The sequence below is a fragment of the Gekko japonicus genome, unplaced genomic scaffold (assembly GCF_001447785.1).
Source record: "Gekko japonicus isolate JY-2015 unplaced genomic scaffold, Gekko_japonicus_V1.1 scaffold362, whole genome shotgun sequence".
NCBI lineage: Eukaryota > Metazoa > Chordata > Lepidosauria > Squamata > Gekkonidae > Gekko > Gekko japonicus.
This window is the reverse complement of record NW_015160220.1, coordinates 933,670-955,995: the sequence shown is the minus strand read 5'-3', so window position 1 is coordinate 955,995 and position 22,326 is coordinate 933,670. Positions and strand designations below refer to the sequence as shown.

The 22,326-nt window shown below is 44.7% G+C and overlaps 1 protein-coding gene across 1 annotated transcript in view; it reads right to left on the bottom strand.

Moving 5' to 3' along the window:
* Nucleotides 1–5,335: 5,335 nt before the first annotated feature.
* Nucleotides 5,336–22,326, bottom strand: part of UGT8 (UDP glycosyltransferase 8) — a 44,360-nt gene continuing 27,369 nt past the window's right edge. The window contains exons 2-5 of the mRNA XM_015411053.1: nucleotides 10,590–10,732; nucleotides 8,317–8,393; nucleotides 6,695–6,914; nucleotides 5,336–6,292 (exon numbers count right to left, since the gene is read on the bottom strand). Of these exons, the coding sequence (XP_015266539.1) occupies nucleotides 5,929–6,292; nucleotides 6,695–6,914; nucleotides 8,317–8,393; nucleotides 10,590–10,732 (804 nt within the window). The 3' untranslated portion in view covers nucleotides 5,336–5,928. The remainder of the gene's footprint in view (nucleotides 6,293–6,694; nucleotides 6,915–8,316; nucleotides 8,394–10,589; nucleotides 10,733–22,326) is intronic.

Sequence of the window (22,326 nt, the reverse complement as noted above, 5' to 3'; positions counted from 1 at the left end):
ATCGTTTAAAGCGCCAAAACCGGAAACTCTTCTTGTGGCTTATTTTCAATACAAAACAAGATCCCAGGGTATGTAAGGCAGAAATGACAGTCTGAGATAAACAGGGGGAAAGCAGAATTAGGCATCCTTTCACAAAACAGGTGAGACTTGCATATTGGTTGGCTTTTCAGAAAGTGCTTGCCAAGTCCATTTATCTACAAATAAAAGGAAACTGCCATTCTTAGCATTTCAAAAATTAGGCCTAATGCCATCTTCTCTTAAGATAAATGAACAAATTCAATAATTTTAGATGCAGTTTAGAAAAAACCCTACATTCTCATTGATAAGGTTGGACATAGCCAGCTTATTCACTCACTCTTTCAGTTTCCTTATTACAGCCCCTGTCCTATGCGGCTTTTGTCCATGTAGATTCCATGACCCCTAAAATAACCTTTCAGGTGGCCATTGGAGACTCCTTCTATGTTGGGTTCTGTACCCTTTTTCACCCAAGGAAAATTGGTTGTATCCAACCCATAACTTGTCTGTGTGTTACCTAATCCTCTGGGGAGACTATGGTGCCTCTCCACAAGCAGCTGTGGCATCTCATGGAGTTTTTCTCATGAATTCTCCAAACTCCAAAGCTCTAATGTCAGCAATGGATTTCCTTAAAAGGTCTGTCGAAGGCATGGCTGAAGCTATTGCGGTCTTCTTTCCTGAGCAAACGTTTTAGATCAGCAACTTTATGACATGCACGTTCACAGAATATGTTTGAACTGTTCACTTTTTACAGATTAGTGGTAGAATGTGCCATCAAGTTGAAGCTGAATTACAGCAACCCCACAAGGTTTTCAAGGCAAAACATAAAAGCCTACTCTCAATTATCTGTACTGCTGATCAATAATACTATGACCCTGTTCATTATTCCGAGTTTTCTTTAATAGTTCACTTGAAACATCTAAATGATTAATTTTACCCTTCCCAGAGACCAGGGGTCATTTAACAGAAAAAGAGGTACAGGAGCTCATTAGCATAACTTACTTGCATAGCTTATTTGCATATGCCACACCCCCTGACATCACCGGGGGAGTGTCAGAAGGCAACACCCACCGCTCAGGCTCCACTGAACTGTTTTGGATTGCTAGCTATTGGGGGGGGCATGCAGATCTGCCCTCACAGAGGAGGGAGAGCTTGTACCTGAATAAACCTTGGTCTTAAAGGTGCCACTGGACTGTTTTGGATTGCTAGCTATGGGGGGGGGGAACGCGCAGATCTGCCCTCACAGAGGAAGGGAGAGCTTGTACCTGAAGGCGGGCCGGGAGGGGGGCTCTGCAACTTACCTGGCTGCTTCTTGCTCCTCGTGGCCTGACTGTGGGCTGCTGGGAGCAGAGGGTGGGGCTTGTTGCATGTGCCCACCCCCTGGGCTCCTTACTGCCGGAGCTCCGCTCCTGTGCGCTCCCACAGGAAATGACCCCTGCCAGAGACATACTTGCCTTTGTTGGGTTCTGTACCCTGACAATCTTTACCTGCCTCTAGTTTTTTTCAGTTTGTCAACTATTCCATCCCATGATTGTTGTATTAACAAACTTATTCATTAAAATTATTAGTCAATCATCTCTGCACTGTAGTGGTTGCACAGAAGGGTTGGATGGCAGTTCAGTTCAATTAAAAGGACCTCTTGGTTAGAGGTTAGTCATGGTTACATTTCTGATAGGCAAAGAGGGGGACTGCCTCACATCTAAGATCGTTGGCAAGTAGGTGCCAATGTTTTCTGATAATGTTGCTAACTTGAGATGATCTCCCATTGTAGGTCAATGGAATAATAATTCTATCAGAACGACCTTGTTTAGTTTTTGGCACCAAAGGGGATGATCTGTTTATGTCTTCTCCTATCGCTGATCTAAAAACCTGAGAGACATGCTTGTTAGAAGCAGTTTAAAATCATCCCCCGTAATACAGAGTGGAGTGGATGGTAGGAGTATACCAGCTGGCAACTTTCCATATGTGGGGTGTACAGTTTGTGGTCTGATGCTTTGCACAGATTTTTGCCATGACTCTCTTAAGCAAAAAAAAGTACTCCATTAAAGCATTTTTAACTGCAACTCAAGGAACCTCATATATGCAATAGTGTGTAAATGTGATCTTATCTATGTGGGGTATACATCTAGGCTGATTAAGATCAGGATAGGGGCGCATAGAAGCTGCATCCATCTGAAAAGGAAAAATGCTCCATTGGTGAATCATTTTACAACAGCCAGCCACAGCGACAGAGACTTTCGCTTCTTGGCACTGGAACAAGTCCGAGCTGGTAATCTCCAGTTTGGATGTTTGAAGGGCAGAGAACTATTTTGAATTCATGCTCTTACATCTTTAACTCTCTTTGGCTTGAATGAACAGGTGGACTGGTATGCAGTGTGAATTTATGACAGTTTAATATTTATGTTGCTGTTCCTAAATGGATTTAATGTTTAAATGGATTCAATGTCTGTATCTACTACCACACTACTAGAGAGCCTGCATGTGTACCCATGGCTAAGCATTCCTTTGGAAATGCATCAGCCATGACTAAGCATTTTACTAGGATTGCATCATCCAACACCAAACTAAAAGTTAACCACACCTAGTCAATAGCACTGCTATTTGTTTAAGGAGATTCAAGCTTTGACTAAGATCGTCACATAGGTACTTTTTGGACCAGAATTGGAAGGTAATTTTTACATTATTGATTTTTTCAATTCCAGCTATTATATTGGCTTTTAATTACTATAGGTAAAGGTAAAAGCCGAAGAGCCAGCGCTGTCCGATGATGTTTCCGTGGTCACGTGGCCGGCATGACTAAACGCCAAGGCGCACGGAACGGTGTTACCTTCCCATTGAAGTGGTACCTATTTATCTACTTGCAATATCTTGCTTTCGAACTGCTAGGTTGGCAGGAGCTGGAACTAGAGACGGGAGCTCACTCCGTCATGCGGCACCCGGGTCTCGGACTGCTGAACTACTGACCTTCCACAGCCTGGAGTTCAGCGTCTTAACCACTTGAGCCACCGCAGCTCCTTTATTTACTATACTAGCTTTTAAAATATATTTTATTTTTTAGATGTTCTCATTCAGCAGCTGGGCATTTGGCACCAGACACATGACTCTCATATTTAGAGGCTTCATAAACATCCTTGTCTTGTGTCTATTGATCTTGCTGCGTAAGTAAGTAAGTAATATATTTATTTATTTATTGTCAGATTTGTACCCCACCCTCCCCGCAGAGCAGGCCCTTTTTACCACACTGTAAGTTTTTTAAAAAATGATAATTCATATTCAATTTTCTTTTTTCTACAGCTTTCCTTTTTTGGTCCAATATTAACTTATTGGTTATTTCATTGTAATATGTAATATTGTAACATGTGTACCTTGAACTGTTTGCCCTCTGAAGAAGGTCCCCCATAGGGCAGAAACACGTCAGGTCACTTGTATTGGACCTTGCGTACCTGCACTTGCACTTTGTAATGAGGCTTCCATTGGGCCCTTATTTGTTTTTAACTGTCTTTCTAATAAATACATGCATTTTTTTTTATAAGTTCACACTAGGTTTTTAATATTGGCCCTTTATCAAACTTCTTTCTTACCCTTGTGGTTCTTGATTCCAGTTTTTGGGTCAAGTTTGTTTTCCCCTCCCTGTGTATGAAAGTGGGAACATAGAAAAAGACTCAATAAAAAGTACCATTTATATCACTTTCTTGGTCTCTTGGGTAACTAATGGTGCAATCCTAAGAACCCTTTTGTGGGAGTAAGTCTCACTGAATAGCACTGAATTTTAGTAGACTTGTTCAGGATTGCTCGCTAAATTAAGCACTCCTGAATACCAAAAGATAAGCACTGTGGTTTTGTCATCATGAAATGAAAACATTTTGTTTCAAGGAATAATTGCCTAGGAGCTACTTTCTTACAAAACAAATCAGAAGCTGGAGTAATTTCAGTGCTCATTATTTCAGCATAATGGATTGTGCAAACAAGGCCTAGAAAATTAAAGCCTATTCATATCATTATTTTTGAGGCACAAGAATCATGAATTAAGATATTATTCATGTATACATTAATGGACAAACATGTTTGAACAAAAATGTGCTTCCAACAATTTGTTTCTGTATTAAATCCATGTTTATTGCTTAAGTTTTTTATCACAGTGGAGATTAAATTATTCTTAATCATCCGGTCAGTGCTTGTGTACCTTCTTCAATACGAAAAACATTAAAACTCATCCATACACTCTAGGTTCTGTCACTTTCCCACCATTCATTGCCTCTTCTGTGTTCCTTTAGTTGCCACATATTGATAAGATTGTAAAAAGATAAAGCTAACAGACTTACTGATAATATTTTCTTCAAGTATTTGGAAAGCAGTACAATTGCTTGCACTGAATATTAGAAATATATTTGCAATGCTACTTTATTGCTATTAAGATCGAGGCTCCTGATGAGACAAAATGAAATGTAATGTCACTGCGTATGAAAATGATCTTAGCATTCTGTATTGTTTCGGAACTCTTCCCATGTTAGTGAACAGTACTCAGTAAATGGACCCACACACCTTGCTGTCAGACATGGGATTTGAAAATGCAAATAAATAAAGCATACACTCACAACATGTGTAGTGCAAATTCCAAGTAAACAGAATGACATGGAAATTAATAAACTCATAGTTGCCAACGCGGGTTCAACAGGACAGTCCTGATTTTATATCCAATGTCCTGTGTCCCCATTTTTGTGTTAAAGACAGAAACGTCCTGTATCAATACAGTGATTCAAAGAGTGTTGTGCTAAAAGGCTACTGTGGACATGGGAAAAGGCAAACATTCTAATCAGGTTTAATGTCATGCATGAAATCAAACCTCTATTAAGATGGTGGCAACCATCCATTTTATTCCAAAAACTGATGTTGGCAACTACGTGACATGGATTGTGTGACCCAGACCAGTATAAAGAGCACAATTAGAACTATTGAAAGTGAACTTCTGAAACACTGTGATTTAGAGGGGGGGGGACTTAATTGTAATAATATCCATAGCAATAATGCAGTTAATTAAAAGGAAAGACATTCAACTTTATAACAAACCTCCACAATGTTTTGATTCTGCATTGCTCAAGGGATATGGCAAAACCTTCTCCAAAGACCCTGGGGATTCCCCCACCCCCTTCATTTATTTTTGTTCACTATCCAATCTATCCACACAGCCCTTTCAGTTCTTGGAGTAAAACACCCTTACAGTGGCATAAATGATAGATCTGGGGATAGACAAAAATGAAATGAAAGTATACAAAAATAAAAATTACAGCTTGCTGTACTCTTGTGAAGAGTTCAATAGTCTATTAAAAGTCTGGTATATGTTATCATATTCTTCAGTGCTTTTTAAGAATATTATTTATATGGCTGTCTTTTGATTCAGCAGTTTGTTAACTACTGTGTACCAAACTTGAGAAAAGATGACTATAAGTGACATCATTCACAGATAACATATCGAACCTTAGACAAATAAAACAAAGCTCTCTCTGCTGACATGTGAATGAATCTAGGGAAATAGGAAACACCCTTGCAAGTAAAGGGAAATCATTCCTTATCTGGGACACACATTTAGATTCACAAATGGAGATTCCATAAATATACTTATTGAATTACATCAGACAATTAAGGCTTCTAAAAACTTCAGTGCCAGAATAACCTTTCTGCATCAGTATTAAGAAAAAAATACATTTTGCATTTTAGGTTGTGCTTTCTTTTTCTGGGTTTCTTAAAAAAGACTTCCCTTAGTTCTGCAAAATTTAATTGCATAAGATTACATACTGTAGGGGAGCGTTAGAACTGTTTATTGAGGTTTTACTTTAAGTAGGTGTTAAACTAAGTTACAGCTATAAAATTCAATTCTAGAACTGATTCACTGCTAATGTACATGGGGTAGTTGGCTCATTTCACCTTTTTTTCATGTTTAATGTGGCCATTTCTTCTATACTTGCCATTTGGTATCCCATTTTGGTAATGTCCATTAATAGCAGTGTGTTCATCAGCAGACCAAAGATGTTTGCTCTGCTTGCGGACAAATTTTGCTATCCTGGACAAAACGTAGCAAAGTAAGGCAGCACCAAGCAGTACAACAAAGGCAATATCCAATAAGAAATACTGGTATAAAGAAATGGTGTAAACAGCAGCACGTAGATGTTGCGCTCCATTGTGCCGAAGGATATAATTAATCCAGTAGACCGTTCGCTCAACAGGATGACCAGGCTGGTCTTTATGAATTTCAGACAGCTTCTGAGCTTGTTGTCGGTAGCTGTGTAATGGAAGAAGACAAATTCAGCCAACTCAGTGGGGTGTTACCTATTGCCTCAAGATCCACACATAATTTTATACAGGTTAAGCTATGACACATAGACTTGGATCCCATGCCTTGCTTCCTCTTGAGTAGCAATGAACTCAGTTGTAGAGTCAATCCTTTACTGCAGTGTGTATTCCTTTAGCATTGCTGCTCACATAAGACCAGTCTTTCAATGAACTTAAGGTACCTATTGCCAGAGCAAGACACTCTGCAGTGGAAGGTCTCCTGTGCAACTGTCAAAGAGCTGTGCAAAAGGACGTAAAGCACAGGATTTATGCCATGGCTACTAGCTACTTCTTAAAACTTCTATTTCCATATCAGTGAAAAGTTGGTAAAAGAAAAGAAAGAGAGCATTACCTGGGATTATTAATAACTTCCACCAAAGCATCATATAATTCATCCTCAGTAATAGTCTTCCAGTTTAGTAATATTCCCATGCCTTTGGACTGAACTCGGGTCATAGTGTCATAATGGTCTCCAAAGAGAGGAATTCCCACCACAGGTATGCCATGGTACATAGTTTCAAAAATGCTGTTCAGACCACCATGACTAAGGAAGGCCTTAATATTAGAGTGACCTAAAGAGGAAAAAAGGCAAGTTAGAGGAAGATTGCTTTCCATGTAAATGTATCTTATCATATAATGTAACAGAAATCCATGAGTCTGAAATAGAAATTGGTATTTGAATAAGCAGGAAATCCCCCATCTCCCTTAAGTGTTCCCTCTGCTGCAGCCTGAAAATCATGTAACAAAGGGTGATTTTCCACAAGCACTGCTCCGCGCTCACTCCTCCCTTTTGCCCCGATGGTACGTGTCAATTTCACACAAGCTGCTGTGCGGCCGCATTTCCCCCCGCAGCTTCGTGCAATTTTCCCCGCGTCTACTCAATCCTCAAAAAACAGGATTGAGTAGACGCGGGGAAAATCACAAAAAGCTGCAGGGCAAAATGCGGTCGCGCAGCAGCTTGTGTGAAATTGACATGTACCATTGGGCCAAAGAGAAGAGTGAGCGCGGAGCAGCGCTTGTGGGAAATCACCCAAAGTGATTGCTCCCCAACACCCCTCATCTTCCATTTTTGAAACTATATGAGAGCAAAAATCTGCACCCTTGCTTCCTGATGTTAGCAGCTTAATAAACGTCTGGAATGAACACAGAGGAAGTCTGCCTTCAACATCACCTTAGCAATTACAGTAATGATTGTGGTATACCACATACCAGTAGGGTAGTTTCTATTACTGTATTGGTGCATGGAAAAGAATATGTTTACAAAATCAATAGTAAGCAAATAACATCAGTGGCAAGCATTACAAATGACATAATAATTAGAAGAGGTCTTTATAATGAAACGGACTTGAAGAATACACTGTGTTGTTTAAACCATCCGCTTTGCTCAAAGTATACATGAACAACACAGATAAGGTTACTATCAGTCTGGACTTACACAACGGAGCAATCTATTCTCCTATACACATTTAGGTCTCAAAAGCATTCTACATATGTAATCTACCTAGAGTTGCCAGCCCCCAGGTCTGGGTGGGGGTTCCCCGCTTCTGGGGGCTTCAATCCACCCCCGGCCAGCTGGCCAGTAGGAGAAGCTCTGCCCCAAACCCCACCTCTAAGAGCGACCAACTGCTCACTCCCCCTCCTGCCTGGAGGGCCCTTTAAATCTAGCAGGAGGAAGGAAGAGGGGCAGTCACAGGCCACACGCTCGGCTTGCAGCATGCAGCCCACAACCACAGGGAGAGGAGTGACTGAACGGGTGGTCACTCCTGGGGGCAGGGCTTGGGGCATCCCCACCCAATCCCCCCGCTGGAGCAATGAGGGGACCTGGAAACCCTAAATCTGTTAATAAAAGGGTATTTGTGTCTGAGCATATAGGTTTTAAAGAACATAAGAAGAGCCTTGCTGGATCAGACCAGTGTTCCATCTAGTCCAGCATCCTGTCTCACACAATGGCCAAACACTTCCCACAGTACTCACCAAGCAAGTCATTTTGTGGTAACCATTCTAAGAGTTTTGTATTGTTGCCTAAATTCCTAGGTTTATTTCCTGAAAACCTAAAACACACAAGGGGAAAAAAAATCACTTTCATATGGGGGGGAGGGGGAAATGTGTATATGAATTTGTTACTCACTTTTCTACTTAACACCAAAGGTTAAAAACCCCTGACAGCAAACTTAAAAAAAAAAACCCTATGCAAATCTACACAATAAATATATGAAGTTCTGACTGTCTGGCTGCTGGAGGTGAAACAGCCAGTTAGCTGTTAGTGACTGAGCCTATTTGAATGTTGCTTTAACATCCAATCACCTTTTAGAGTGTTAGCTCAATGTGGGTTGTGGGAAGTATAGTCTGCCTCATCAAGAGTGTAGCTCTGTCTCAGAAGGAGTGCACTGAAGAGAGGGGTTAGCTCTACCTCAGAAAGAGGAGAGTGATGGTTTTAGGCCTGTCCCTGATAATGAGTAAACCTGTAACAATTAGTCTGACTCTTGGGGAAAGGGAAAGTCTGATGCAGCTGGAACCACTGTTTATGTGACAGCGTCTAACATAACATTGTTACGAGAAATTCTCTAAAATTCCTGTTTACCCCATTTATCCCTTAAATCCAACATTCCATTTTCCTCTTTTCTTCTAATCAATTCTGTTTTGGTCAAAGAGAAGTTCAAAGAGAGCAGGGCAGGAAGGGAAGTTTCTGCAAAATTTCAGAATTTCACTCTGTAGATGTTCAGAGTTAGACAATGTCTTCCCATACCATCCTATCACCCTGCTAAATCACCTCCTTGTGGGGTGTAACATAAAACAACTTCAAGGGCTGAAGCTGCAGAGAGAATAAGGGGAATCAATGGGTATATCTAAAAAGTAATTTTGAAAAAAAAGGAATTCCCCTCCCCATAACAATGCTACTAAATAGGTGTTTAGGCTGTTCAAGCCTGTCAGAAACAATCAGTTTGAAGGGAAAGGCCCTTAATAAATGATAAAAGGCTGAGGATCATCATGAGGTGGTGGTTTAAGTCTTAAAGTCTGTGATCTCATAGGTTACAGTGAACCTGAATTCCAACCTAAAGCTGTAACTAGTAGATAAGTAGTAGTACCTTGAGCCAGGCTATTCCCTGATGGAGTCTGTAAGCCTACGCAGGCTGAATGTTTTTTTTAAAACTTCTCCAACACAAATAAACCATTTTATTTATTCTTTTTGATTCTTGCCTCAAATACCTTAGTGCTCTACTATTTCACAACAGAACTTACCTCACAGCAGTGAATGTTCTGTTTTAGAGACACTACCAGATATTTTAACTAAGGGGCCAATGTGTAAGGAAGATTTTATTTAAATTAACTAGATGCCCCCAAATCTTAGGAGGCTATGTATCCCCTCAATTTTTGTCAAAGAAGTAGATCAGTGTGTGTTGGGACATTAAATAAGAAAAAGTTAGTGATGAACGTTAAAGAGAAGAAACAAGTTACACAAACATGCTGGAAGCCAAAGTACACAAAAAGGATACATTAAATCACTTCGCAGTTGATGAAAACTACCACAATGTAGTGATCTTGTATAAGAAAGCCAGTGTCCAAATGAAACAGCTCCAATTTTTTTGAGTAAAACCTTTACCTCTTTTTCTGCTCTGTTTCGAACACCTTAATTTTTTTACAAAACCCTTCACTTTTACCACTGGACTGTGTGGCTGCATTTTCTGGGAAAAGACTGACTTCTACTACTGAAGCTGTTTTCACCATATTACAATTACAGATGTTCATGCTATGATAATTACTGGATTTGGGGAAGCTACCAAATGCAAAGCTTGGGTGACAAAGCTAGAAAAATTAGACTTGCCTTGCTGGCTAGTTCTGTGCCCCTGAACTGAATGACTTCCAAATGATAATACCCTAAATTCAAAACAAGTATGGCTCAGAAGCAGTACTAAGCAAATACATTTAGAGTTGTCAGGTCCTGGACACAGAAGTTCAAAACAAAGCTCAGCTCAAAAGAAGTACTAAATTATGAGACAACTCAGTAATATTTGGATGAAATATTTACCTCCTCTCTCTTTTGGAGACCTTAAACCATTTTCCATCTTTCTTTCACACCTGGTGTGGACGATAACTAGAGAAGGTGGCAAATAAGGGGGGGGAGAACCCTGCTTAGAACAGATAGTGGCACTGTTGGGTATCTTCTTGCTGCACCTCTGATTCTTCTTGGCCAGCATCCGTATACCATAAAAATGCTTTAAACCAATTGCAAAAATCTTAACACTTACCTCCAAATAACTCTTTGAGGAAGTCTTGCCAGAGCATGTGCCAATTTATGAGCTATATCTTCAGACAAATATTTCACTCCTGCTCCAAATGAAACAAGTACAAAGCCATTTTCATTAGCTCCATCCACCCACGTTTGAAGATCCTGAAGAAACAGAGACTTGCTGTCAAGACTAAAAAGCACAATATCACTAATATTATCTTTAAATATTGAAAATATACCCTTATTAATAAAGGATGGGATGTGGAAAATCCTCGCGATGATAAAGCTTCAGTTGAAGCTACGTCAGCAATTTATTTATCAGCAGCATCCAATCTCTGTACATGGGGCCTGTGTAAAATGTAAACAACATTGCTTTGTGCCAGACCACTGCAGAATAAGTGGACAATCCAAGGGAAGGGAAGCTCCCACTAGCTCTCACTAGAAACCCCTGCACTTATGGACCTGGAGTTTAAAAAAGAAGGAAGGAACCAAACAAAAGTTCGGGCAATGCAGATGGCTCCTTTCTACTTTCTCTCAGTCCCATAAGTAAGGGCATAATGTGCAATCAGACTACAAGCAAATAATGTATCTCGTTGGATGGGCTTGTGAGGGGGCCTCTTATCACTGCTCCATAATGGTGCACTGTACTTGAAATGGCTATGGCATTGCATACTTTTTTATGCTCACAGGGCCTGGATACATGAAGTAGATACACCTGGCCTCCCAGGTCCAGAGCATGATTATGTGCACAACAGCCTTCACAATCTGCTCTTTATGCATGCAAAGAAAGATTGAATTGTGCCACAAGAATGAAGTGTGAAAGACATTTTTATTTCCTAAAATAATACCCTGCAGTCAAAAGGTATTAGCCTAACATTTAATAATCAAAACAAATTAAATGGCTTTTAACTTAAAATGTTAGAATAGTTTAGTATTCAAAACTGGAAAGCTAAAGTCTCTTTTTATAGTTTAGAAGCAAAACAAATACCATAAGGAACACACAGACATTACTGATAATCATTCGTACTGGAAACAACAGCTTCCCCACCCCTTGCCTTTTGCTGGTTCTGCTAACATTTTTTAGTCACAGCTTCAGTAAATCACAGCTACTTCTTGCATACTGAACATTTATTTAAAAGAGAAATAAAATTAGCTGTCCATGAACACAGCAATTTATTTTGTATATGTGTGAAGAAAACCATGTTTTGTACTAGAGATCTAAGTGTGTGGTAAACGACATGTCAGCGGTATAGAGGTACTCAAAGAGCAGAACCACCAAATGGTTCAACAATAGATAAGTAACCCTGTCCCACCTTTCCTTACTAGCTAGGTACAAGTAAGGAATAAACAAAAACTTTGCCAGAAAACATAATTCAGAACCTCCAAATAGTTCAACCATAGATAAGTAACCCTGTCCCTCCTTTCTTTACTAGCTAGGGACAAGTAAGGAATAAACAAAAAAATTGCCAGAAAACAGAGGTGGGGCTGGTGGGTTGGATACGCAGTGCTAGAGCAGACATGAGGAAAGAGAGAGAGGGTAGTGGCAGAAGCTTTAGCTGTTCTTGGATATATGGAATAATAGTATGCAACTCCTAAGTCCCTAGCAGGCAGTGGATATGCTTGCTCCAGTCTAGAGCTGAGCAACTTCCCAGGCAGACTACCATATGCATACATACTTACACGCATGCATGCATGCATGCATACATACATACATGGTTGCTGCTGACTTATCTGTTCTGAGCTGCTACAGCTTTTGAAACCAGGAAGACAACAAGCTGCCCTGAGCCCGCGTGCGGGGAGGGCGGGGTATAAATGAAATAAATAAATAAGCCAAGCCAATGATAGTGCATGCTTTCTAAGTGTGCAAGAACTAAAAGGTCTCATGTTCCTCTTTCCTCTGCCAGGAAAAGGAACCATGTGTATGGCTTGCAACCCAGTCCTATCCATTTTCACCTACTGAGTGCAGTGGGATTACTCTCAAGTGTAGGGTATTCTCCTCTGGCAGAACGGGTAAGGAAGTAGAGCTGAAAATCCTGAAAGCACACAGAACAAGACTGCAAAGAAATGTGGGTCCCTAAGCCCCCTTTAAATTAGACTGGATGTGAAGGACAATTCATGTGCATGAGACGAGAGAAGAAGAAATCACTGAGGAGTGTATCAGTCATGCTGTTCCCAGGCACATTTTTGAAGTGAAGCAGCTTAAGGCATGGTAGAAAGACAAAAACAGTTGGGTCTTCTCTTCTACTCCACAACCAGAGATCTAAATAAAAAGATAATATTTTGTTTTAATATTTCTGATCAGAACTACTGTGCTTAGAAATCCAAACTGGTGTTTAAGTGGCATTTGAACAAAGAAGGGAAAGGAAAGTCTAGATATGTTAACTCATCTGTGATACAAGAAGGATGAAATATTTGAACTGCGTGACCACTGTCTGACACAGTGTTTTAAAAGATTTAAATGGCCTGAAATCTATTAAATATCCATATTTACCATTTAAAAAGTACTTTAAATTGCCTTAGTTCTAGACCACTTCCCATAATATTCTAGAATAAAGTGCCTTAATGTAAATTACCAGATGCATCTTAAATATTTCCTCCTTTAAAACAGTGGTTTCCATCCTTTTTGGTACAGTGACTCACAAATCCAAATTTATTTGTCATGCTGACTCACTTAAAAAAAAACAGGCACAAATAAAAAAAATACAAAAGCCTGCAACCCACTTTTACAGGCTTCATGACCCACTTTTGGGTTGGGATCCACTAGTTGGGAAACATTGCTTTAGACAGTCTAATCTCAAGATCTGCTGTGTTGACAAGTAACTATTCAAACTGGGTTGCAAAAACCATTGAATAGGTATAATGTCACAATTCTGGGCTTTCTACTGGTCTCATAAACTTTCTACGATTAACTTATGCTAGCAGAAAGAGAAAAAAATGTCATTTTACCAGGGCATCGCCTACATCATTGGACCATTCACATTGAACAGAAGGGAGTTCCCGGTCGCCGCCGAAGCCAATGGCGACCGGGAGCTTGTTTGCCGCAGAGGAGGGCGGGGCGGCAACAGCGTCCTAGCGCAGCGCGCTGGGACGTGGGTGGGAGGAGCCTGCCGGATTAGGCTTGGCTCCACTCCCACCCTGAGCAGTTGTTGCCTCGTGCTCGCTGGAGCCGGTACAACGAGACGAGGGCTGCCGTTGGCGTTGTCTCCCGATCTGCGCGGCGGGCTGGGCGGTTGAGGCGGCAGCAGGAGCAGCGTGGGAGGGCAATTGCTCGGGCGACTTGCCCACCGACGTCTGCGGAGCGCGGTGCGGCGGCTGAGGTCAAGGTGGCTTCGTGGCGCTGGCGGCCAGAATGAGGAGGCATCGAGGCCAGGGAGTACCTAGCCGGTGGTGGGGGCCGGTTGAGTCGCGGGAGCGGGGCTTAGAGGACAAGGGCCTCTAGGGTTGCAAAGCTCGGGTCGGGTTGGTTGGGAGCTCGCAACGATGCCCAGGGGCAGGGGGCCGTGGGGTCTCAGTTATTTCCCCAGTTCGGCATTCAACAGCGAGTTATTTCCCCAGTTCGGCATTCAACAGTGAGCTTCCCTTGGCCAGGAGCTACAGTTCCTCAGCCTAGTACGCCTGGCCTTCTTTCAACGAAGGGACCCCCTCCCCCCACCATCTTGCACCGTCGAATACCCCTCTCCGCGTGGGTCACCGGATGGCCACTACTGGCCATTACAAGTTCCCGGGGGTGCCCCCCCCTCTGGTGACATTGGGCTTTAGAGCAGCTGCTGCTGCAGGCACCAATTTGGTGGCACTGTGAGTGGGCCTGAGCACATCCTTTGTTGGAATCACAGGGCCACGTGGCGGAGCGAGCACCCATCCCGGACCCCGGCAGTCTGAAAGTATGGAATAGCACTCACTCTGCAGCTTAAGGGGGCAAGAATTTACAAGGGGGTATTGAGCTCGGGCCTGCTACATCCCGCATTGATGCTACGGAGGCTCAAGGGGTTAAGACTCTGAACTGCGGCCTGTAGAAGGTCTGTAGTTCCATAGTTCTGGACCAGAGGGCTGCAGGACGGAGTGAGTCCCCGTCTCAGGCATCAGCCCACCAACCTTGCAGTTTGGGAGCAAGGGATTGCAAGGAGAGAAATATTTCAGTTTCCAGTAGGCAATTCCACCATCCAGAGCAATGGCTCCTATGAAAGGTCAGGGCAAGGCCTCGGGCAAACAGCCAGTGCCTAGGAAACCCCCAACTAGACCCGCACCACAGAATTCTGAGGGTGAGGAGGGTGACCTGATTAACGCGGTCATTTTAGCCAGGTTAGAAGCCCTTGAGAAACTGAAGGCTAGGCCGCAGCAGGAGACTCCCACTCCGCCTCAGCCCAAAAAGTCTAAGAAGCCTGATATTTCTTCTTTTCAAGCGCAGGTATTGGCACATCTGGTGCTCCTCGAGGATAGTCACTCATCCACTTCGGCGGCAGCTGACACGGATACCGGGTCTGGGCCGGAAGCCGAAGGGAGTCAACAGCTGGAAGTGTACACGGGTCCGAAGCATCCTGCGGAACAGGAGGGTAAGGCTAGCGATGGCACACAGAGGGACACATCATGGCCATGGGGTCCAGGTGATCAGGGCACATCGGGGCCCTTCAGGCATGGTTACCTCATCTGGAGCTGGGGCTGCTCCATCACCTGCTGCCTGGCACTCTGTGCCACCCACAGTGGCCGGTGGTCCTCCTCACTATGCCGGGCAGGGGGGGGTGGTACCCACCAACTCCAAGGGGCTCTTCTTATGAGCAAGTCCCTGCCACGGTTTTACCTGAGGGGGATATAGCTCTGCCTTTGGGAGATCATCTTTCTATGGCTACTAGGGAAAAGATTCTTAAGGGTAGGTATGTAGATGTGTTCAGTCTATTATTTCGGGAAATGGACAAGAAGGAGAGGGAGGACCTGGTTGATAGAGAAAAAGAGTGCATTAAGAGACGGAGGGTCGACAGGACCTGGGCCAATTGGCTCCCGGGTTTCCTTATATATGCAGGTGTGATTGTGCACCACCAGCCTTGGAGGGCATTGGCGCTTTTGCAATACCTGGATATTATTTATAAAGCCTTTACAGGTTTTACAGGGCATGCATAGATGGAGTATGATGAGGGTTTTCGTGTGAGGGCTGCGACGAATCCTGCCTTGCGCTGGGACCTGATTCATCCCCACCTGTGGCTGCAACTGGTGTCCATGCCTAAATCGTCAGCTGCAGAACACTCAGACAGTGATCACATGGTACACTGCTTGCAAAGTCAGTCCCCTGCCCGAGCACAGGCGGGGATCGCGACTCAGAGGCGCCCATTGTGCTGGGAGTTCACCTCTAATGGGACTTGTAGCAGGAAGTAATGTTCCTTTCAGCATGACTGCTCCCTGTGTGGGGGGCCTCATCCGCTGTCCGGTTGGAACAAGGGAAGGCAAGCGCCCAAGCGGGGCAGGGGGCCATGGGGCCACTGCTGATAAAGGGGCCCAGCCCAATTAAACTGAGTGTGTTAGAAGAATTTTTGAGGGGTTACCCGAACAAACGAGACAGTAGATATTTATTGGAAGGATTTTCATTTGGGTTTAGGATCCCTTGTCAAGGCGAAAGGACCCCCTTTTGGGCTTCCAATTTAAAGTCAGTACAAGGGAAGGAAGATGTAGTCCGGGATAAAACCGGGAAGGAATGTAGGGCAGGGAGAGAGCTGGGGCCTTTCCTCCCCCCCCGTGCCTAATTTACGGGTGTCTCCTTTGGGCATTGTACCAAAGAAGGCCCCGGGGGAGTACCGCCTCATTCATCATTTATCGTATTCTTGGGGCAGTTCAGTGAATGACACGATACCAGACGAGCTCTGCTCAGTAAAATATACGTCCTTTGACCAGGCTATAAAGATAGTGAGAGGTTGTGGACGAGGCGCACTATTAGCGAAGTGCAACATTAAGTCGGCTTTCAGGCTGCTGCCAGTTAACCCTGCCGATTTTGACCTCCTGATTTTTTTGTTCGGAGGACGTAGGAGGACTTGGCAGTGTGAATTTTTACTGTCCAGTTTCATAGAAATGGCAGCAGAGCTAGGAGTTCCCCTGGCAGATAAGAAGACCGAAGGCCCGACACCCATCTTGACTTATTTAGGGATTGAAATAGACACAGTGCAACAGTGCTTTAGGCTCCCTCTGGGCAAGCTACAATGCCTTATGGTCATGGTTGAGAACTCCCTAGGGCTTAAGAAAATATCACTTTACGAGCTGCAGCAGCTGGTGGGCCATCTCAACTTTGCATGCAAAGTGGTGGCACCAGGCTGGGCGTTTGTCAGGCGGCTTTGTGATGCTATGCGGGGTCTGCGCCTCCCACACCACAGGACCCGGGTTACTAGTGGAATGCAACAGGATCTCCTGCTTTGGAGGGAGTTTCTAGGCTCATTTAACGGGGTTTCATTTGGGAGGGAAGACTTGCGGCTGGAAGCCTAGATGCAGGTCACATCAGATGCAGCGGGCTCCTCAGGTTTCAGGGTATACTTCAGAGGGCATTGGTGTGCTGAGGACTGGCCGCAGGATTGGTTCCGGGCAGGCTGGGTCAAGGACCTAACCTTTTTGGAGTTTTTCCCAATTGTGGCAGCAGTGGGGATTTGGACAGCGGAGTTTGCTGGCCATATGGTCCACTTCTGGTGTGATAAGCAGGCCACAGTCCACGTAATAAATTCACTATCATCTAAATCAGCACGGGTCATGGCATTAGTTCGGGCATTTACATTGCTATGTTTGAGGAATAACATACTGTTTCAGGCTAGGCATGTTCCGGGGGTGAGTAATGGGGTCGTTGACGCTCTCTCTCGAAAACAGATGGGGAGATTCCGTCAGCTAGCCCCAAAAGTGGACGAGCGCCCAGTAAGGATGCCTCCTGGTTTTTGGCAGGTTGGAGGCTTGAAGCCGAGCGGGCAATAGGTTTGGCACTCATTCCCTCAACGCGAAAAGCATACATGATGGCGGGTCAGCAATTTGTCACCTTTAGGCAGGAGGCGGGGTTATGGCATGTTTGGTCCATTCCAGTGCCCCAGCTCATGCAGTTTTGCATCTATTTGAAGCGGAAGGGCTTGTCAGTTCACTCTATAAGGGGTAGGCTGGCTTCCCTGGCCTACGCAGCTAAAGCGGCTGGGCATGAGGACAGGACGACCGATTTCCAAGTCAAGAAAATGCTGGATGGGTGGGTGCGCGAGGCAGGGCAACTTCGGGATGACAGGGAGCCATTGACTCCGTCGGTGTTGAGGGGTCTGTGGGCATTATGGCCCGGCCTTTGTGCGGATGAATACGAGGTTGCCCTGTTTCATGCCGCATCGTTAACAGCATTTTTGGGAGCTCTGCGTATTAGCGAGCTCGTCCCTGCTTCACAGAGTGACACTTCAAACCGGGCTTTAAGATTTACTGACGTCAAGGTCTGAGAAGCTAGTGTGGCCATTACTATTTGGCGGTCAAAGACGGATCAAGGGGGTAAGGGTTCAGTAATAGAACTGGGGCATTGTTCTGAAACTGAGTTATGCCCGGTGGTGGCGTTACACAGTTACCTGAGTCTCAGAGGGTCAAGGGACAGTACATTGTTCCAGCATTACTAAATTTCAATTTTGGCCACTGATGCGGAGAGCGCTTAATCGGTTGGGTCTGGGTGGGTTCTGATTTGGGACCCATTCATTTAGAATTGGAGCGGCCTCCACGGCGGCGGCCATGGAATATTCTAGAGAGGATATCCAAGGCATTGGACTATGGCGATCGCGTAGATTTAAGGGGTATGTACGTCAATGCAAGTTTTAAGAGGAAAGCATTCTAAAACAGTTCTCTTTCAGGTGCTGTGGGCCGGCAGAAGCAGAGTCCTTATCTGCGATATTTTGGGCCGCTCATCAGGCAAAGAGGACGACATTTGGTTCTCAGTTGGGGCTGAGTGAGTTGGTGTTTGCTGAATGGTGGGGAAGGAGGGGCATGCATTGGCCCAGGTTACTACCCCTATTGTTTGAGGAACGGCGGAGGCCGCCTCCTGATATTTTACTGGTGCACCTGGGTGGCAACGATCTTGGCCTGATGAAAGGCAAGGCCCTGGTTATCCAGGGCACAGAAGACCTGAAACTGATACGAGCAAGATGGCCCAGGGTGCAAGTAATTTGGTCCGCAATTTTACAACGGGATGTATGGTGCAATTTGGGGGATCCCAGATGCATCGACCGGGCTTGTCGCAAGGTCAACCGACAGATCCAGAAAGTTATGGAAGGGTTCTGGGTCACTACTTACCACACCCTGGAATAGTGGTCGGAAAGACTGACCTCTACAGGGGGGATGGTTTTTACTTGTCAAACGAGGGCAACAAGTTATTTTTAGAGGACATTCGGCAAGGGATCAGGGCCGCCGTAGTTCGTTAAGTGGCCGCATCAGCCAAAGCAGAGGCTTGACTTTGCGAGTGGCAGAATAGGGCGGGGATAAGGAAGCGGAAAATGGTAAGCACCTTAAGCCGTTCCTCGTTTTGGGAACTGGGGGATCATCAGGAACAGCCTGCGGGCTACTAAGTCCCTGGGTGGTGAATGATGATTCCCTCTGGGAACCTCTTGGGTAAGCTCCTCTCTGCAAGCTGTAGGGTTTCAGAGGAAGGCACTCCTGGGAGGCTACCAGGGGCTGGGCTGCTGGTCAAAAGCCAGATTAATGGCTCAAGGACGGGGTTGGTGGCTCGCCCACATATTAGACAAGGAGGCTGGTCAGCCTGACACCTGCCTTGTCTGCTCCGCTACTTAGGAAGTGCTCCCTTGCCGGTTTTGTTAATAAACTGTATATTGTTAATAAAGTGGCCCTTGTTTGATCCAAACTGTTGTCCGTCTCGTTACTCCGACTGTGGGGGCAAATGGGTGAAGGCAAGATATGATATTACAGAATCACTGAAATAGCATCTCAAAGGACACACGCATCTAGGTCCCCACAAACCCTTAGTCGGCATGTGGGACATGATGTATCAGAACTAGCAGGATATCACTCTACCGACACTTGAACCCTATGCACTGTAACACTAATGCACAATCACATCAATGAATATGACAACCAATATACTAACAGGAAAAATAAAAGTTATCTGGGAACTAAAATTGTTGCTTCCCTCCACAAATCAAATCAATAACTCTAAAAAGGATTTAAGTATAATATCACTCCTTATGAATAAGTCACACAAAACTAACACATCTTACTTAAAGTGATTGGGTTAAGTGATAGTTAACGCATGTGGGAAGCCGCAAAGACTTGTGGGAGGCAGCTCATTTCCCCCTCTCCCACTATGTCCTTTTTTCGTTTCCTGAAAGCCCCCATAGCCCCCCTCTCCTCTTTTCTTCCTTCCTTCTTTCATTCTAGGGTTGTCAACTTGGAGATCTCCTGGAATCATAATGAATCTTTCAACTACAGAGATCAGGTCCCCTTTGGGTTGCCAGCTCCAAGTTGGAAAAATCCTAGAGATTTGTGGGTGGAGTCTCGGGAAGGGGAGGTTTGGGGAATGAAGCAACCTGGCAGCATGTTATGCCACAGAGTCCACCCTCCAAAACAGCCATTTTCTTTAGGGGGACTGATTTCTGTCATCTGGAGAGCAGTTATAATTCCATGTTATCTCCAACCCCCACCTGGAGGTTGGCAAACTTTTTCCTGGGAAGGAATGCTATGGAGGTTAGAATCTATGATATTATACACTTCTGAGGTCCCTCCCCTCAAACCCCACCCTTCCCATGCTCCAGTCCCCAAATCTCCAGGAGTTTCTGAACCTGGAATTGGCAACATTATCACCTTCCCACCCAACCTACATCCATCTGCCCCTTTGTCTTGAGCTGCCCCCCCCCCCCCCCCACCCCCCCCCCCACCCTACCTTTATCTGCCCATGTCTTAAGCTTTCCCACCCGCAGCCTCTACCTAGGAAAACTGTGGCCAAGTTGTGTGGTGCCAGCAACTGGGCCAGGCCCACTTGAATGGTAAGAACCCTCAAGGACTTGTAAGGGGGAGCTTTCCCCTGTATCCCAATCCCTACACTATTTCCCCTTTCCCTCCCACATACAACCCCCAATTAATGATGTTTATTTGTGGTCAAACACCATTTATCAAAATAATACATGTTCATTAAATACAAGCAAATTAGCTTTTGGCTCTAAAAATAAACATATAACCTTAAAATCATTAAAATGTTAAAAGGAGAAATGTTTAACAGTCCATTATATCAAAATAATTATAAGATGTTTAAAACTAAACTGCTTATGAGTCATGCAAAAGGTAAATGCGGATTCTACCTGATCTGCTTCTTATTGAGAAATTTTACCAGTTGCAAGCAGAATTTTGCTATTTGTCTGGGGATCTGCTTATTTTCCTCTATCAAAAGTCTATCTAGATCAGCACTATCCTCATCAAGTGCTGGTCTATCCAAAAGGGGGGCAATAAGCTTATCCCTATAAACCTGATGAAAAGGACAGCGAAAGAACATGTGGAACATCGATTCCACTTCTCCCATAGAGCATGGGCAGCACCTATCTTCATACGGTATCTTTCTACATTTTCCTTCTAAAACCTTAGACGGAATAGCTGCACAACGAGCCAGTGTAAGAGCTCCTCTGTAGGGTGGCACATCCAGATAAGTCAGGTATTTAGCCACTTTCATAATATATCTGGAGTCATTATGTACCAGAAAATAAGGAGCTCGATTTAAATCCTCTTGGTGCTCTATATCACAAATCCTTGCGACCTTGATCCGTGCCCCTCCTGGCTCATTAAGGTGGGTCATGAGGGTTTCAAGGTGCTCTGCGGGAGATTGTCAACAAGTCTCTTATTGAGGGACGATTCCCCAGAGCACTCAAGGAGGCGATGGTCCGCCCTCTCTTTAAAAAGCCATCTCTAGAACCGACCGAATTGGTCCACTATTGGCCGGTGTCCAACTTGCCCTATTTGGGCAAGTTGATAGAGAGGGCGGTGGCGACACAGTTACAGGGCTTTCTGGATGACGCTTCAGTCCTTGATCCCTTCCAGTCCGGCTTTCGCCTGGGTCACAGGATGGAGACTGTTCTGGTTGCCTTGACAGACGATCTCCAAAGGCATCTGGATCAAGGTGCTGTTGTTAGATCTGTCGGCCACATTCAATACAGTCGACCATCAGCTGCTGACCCACTGCCTTGCTGACGTGGGGATTCAGGGGCTTGTCCTTCAATGGTTTGCCTCTTTTCTTCAAGGTCGGGGACAGAGGGTGGCGATTGGGGATCAGTGCTCCCGGAGGCATCCTCTTGAGTGTGCGGTGCCTCAGGGGGCAGTGCTGTCCCCAATACTATTTAACATCTATATGCGCCCCCTTGCCCAGATTGCTCTGAGCTATGGGCTGGGTTGGCATCAATATGCAGATGTCACCCAGCTCTATCTAATGTTGGACAGCCGGTAAGATTCCGACCCGGATGACCTTCATTGGGCATTGAAAGCTGTGGCTGGTTGGCTCAGGCTGAGTCTACTGAAGCTAAACCCGGTGATGACAGAAGTCCTGGGTTTAAGTCGGGTCGGTTCAGGGTTGGGGCTCCCTCTCCCGGCCTTCGACGGGGTGCCTCTGGTGCCGGCGCTGAGGGTTAGGAGTTTGGGGGTACTCCTGGACTCCTCTTTAACGATGGAGGCCCAGGAAGCAGCCACTGTCAAGTCAGCCTTCTATCATCTGTGGCTGGCACGGCAGTTGGCTCCCTACCTTGACTCCGATGACTTGGCCACAGTGATCCATGCGACGGTTACTTCGAGGT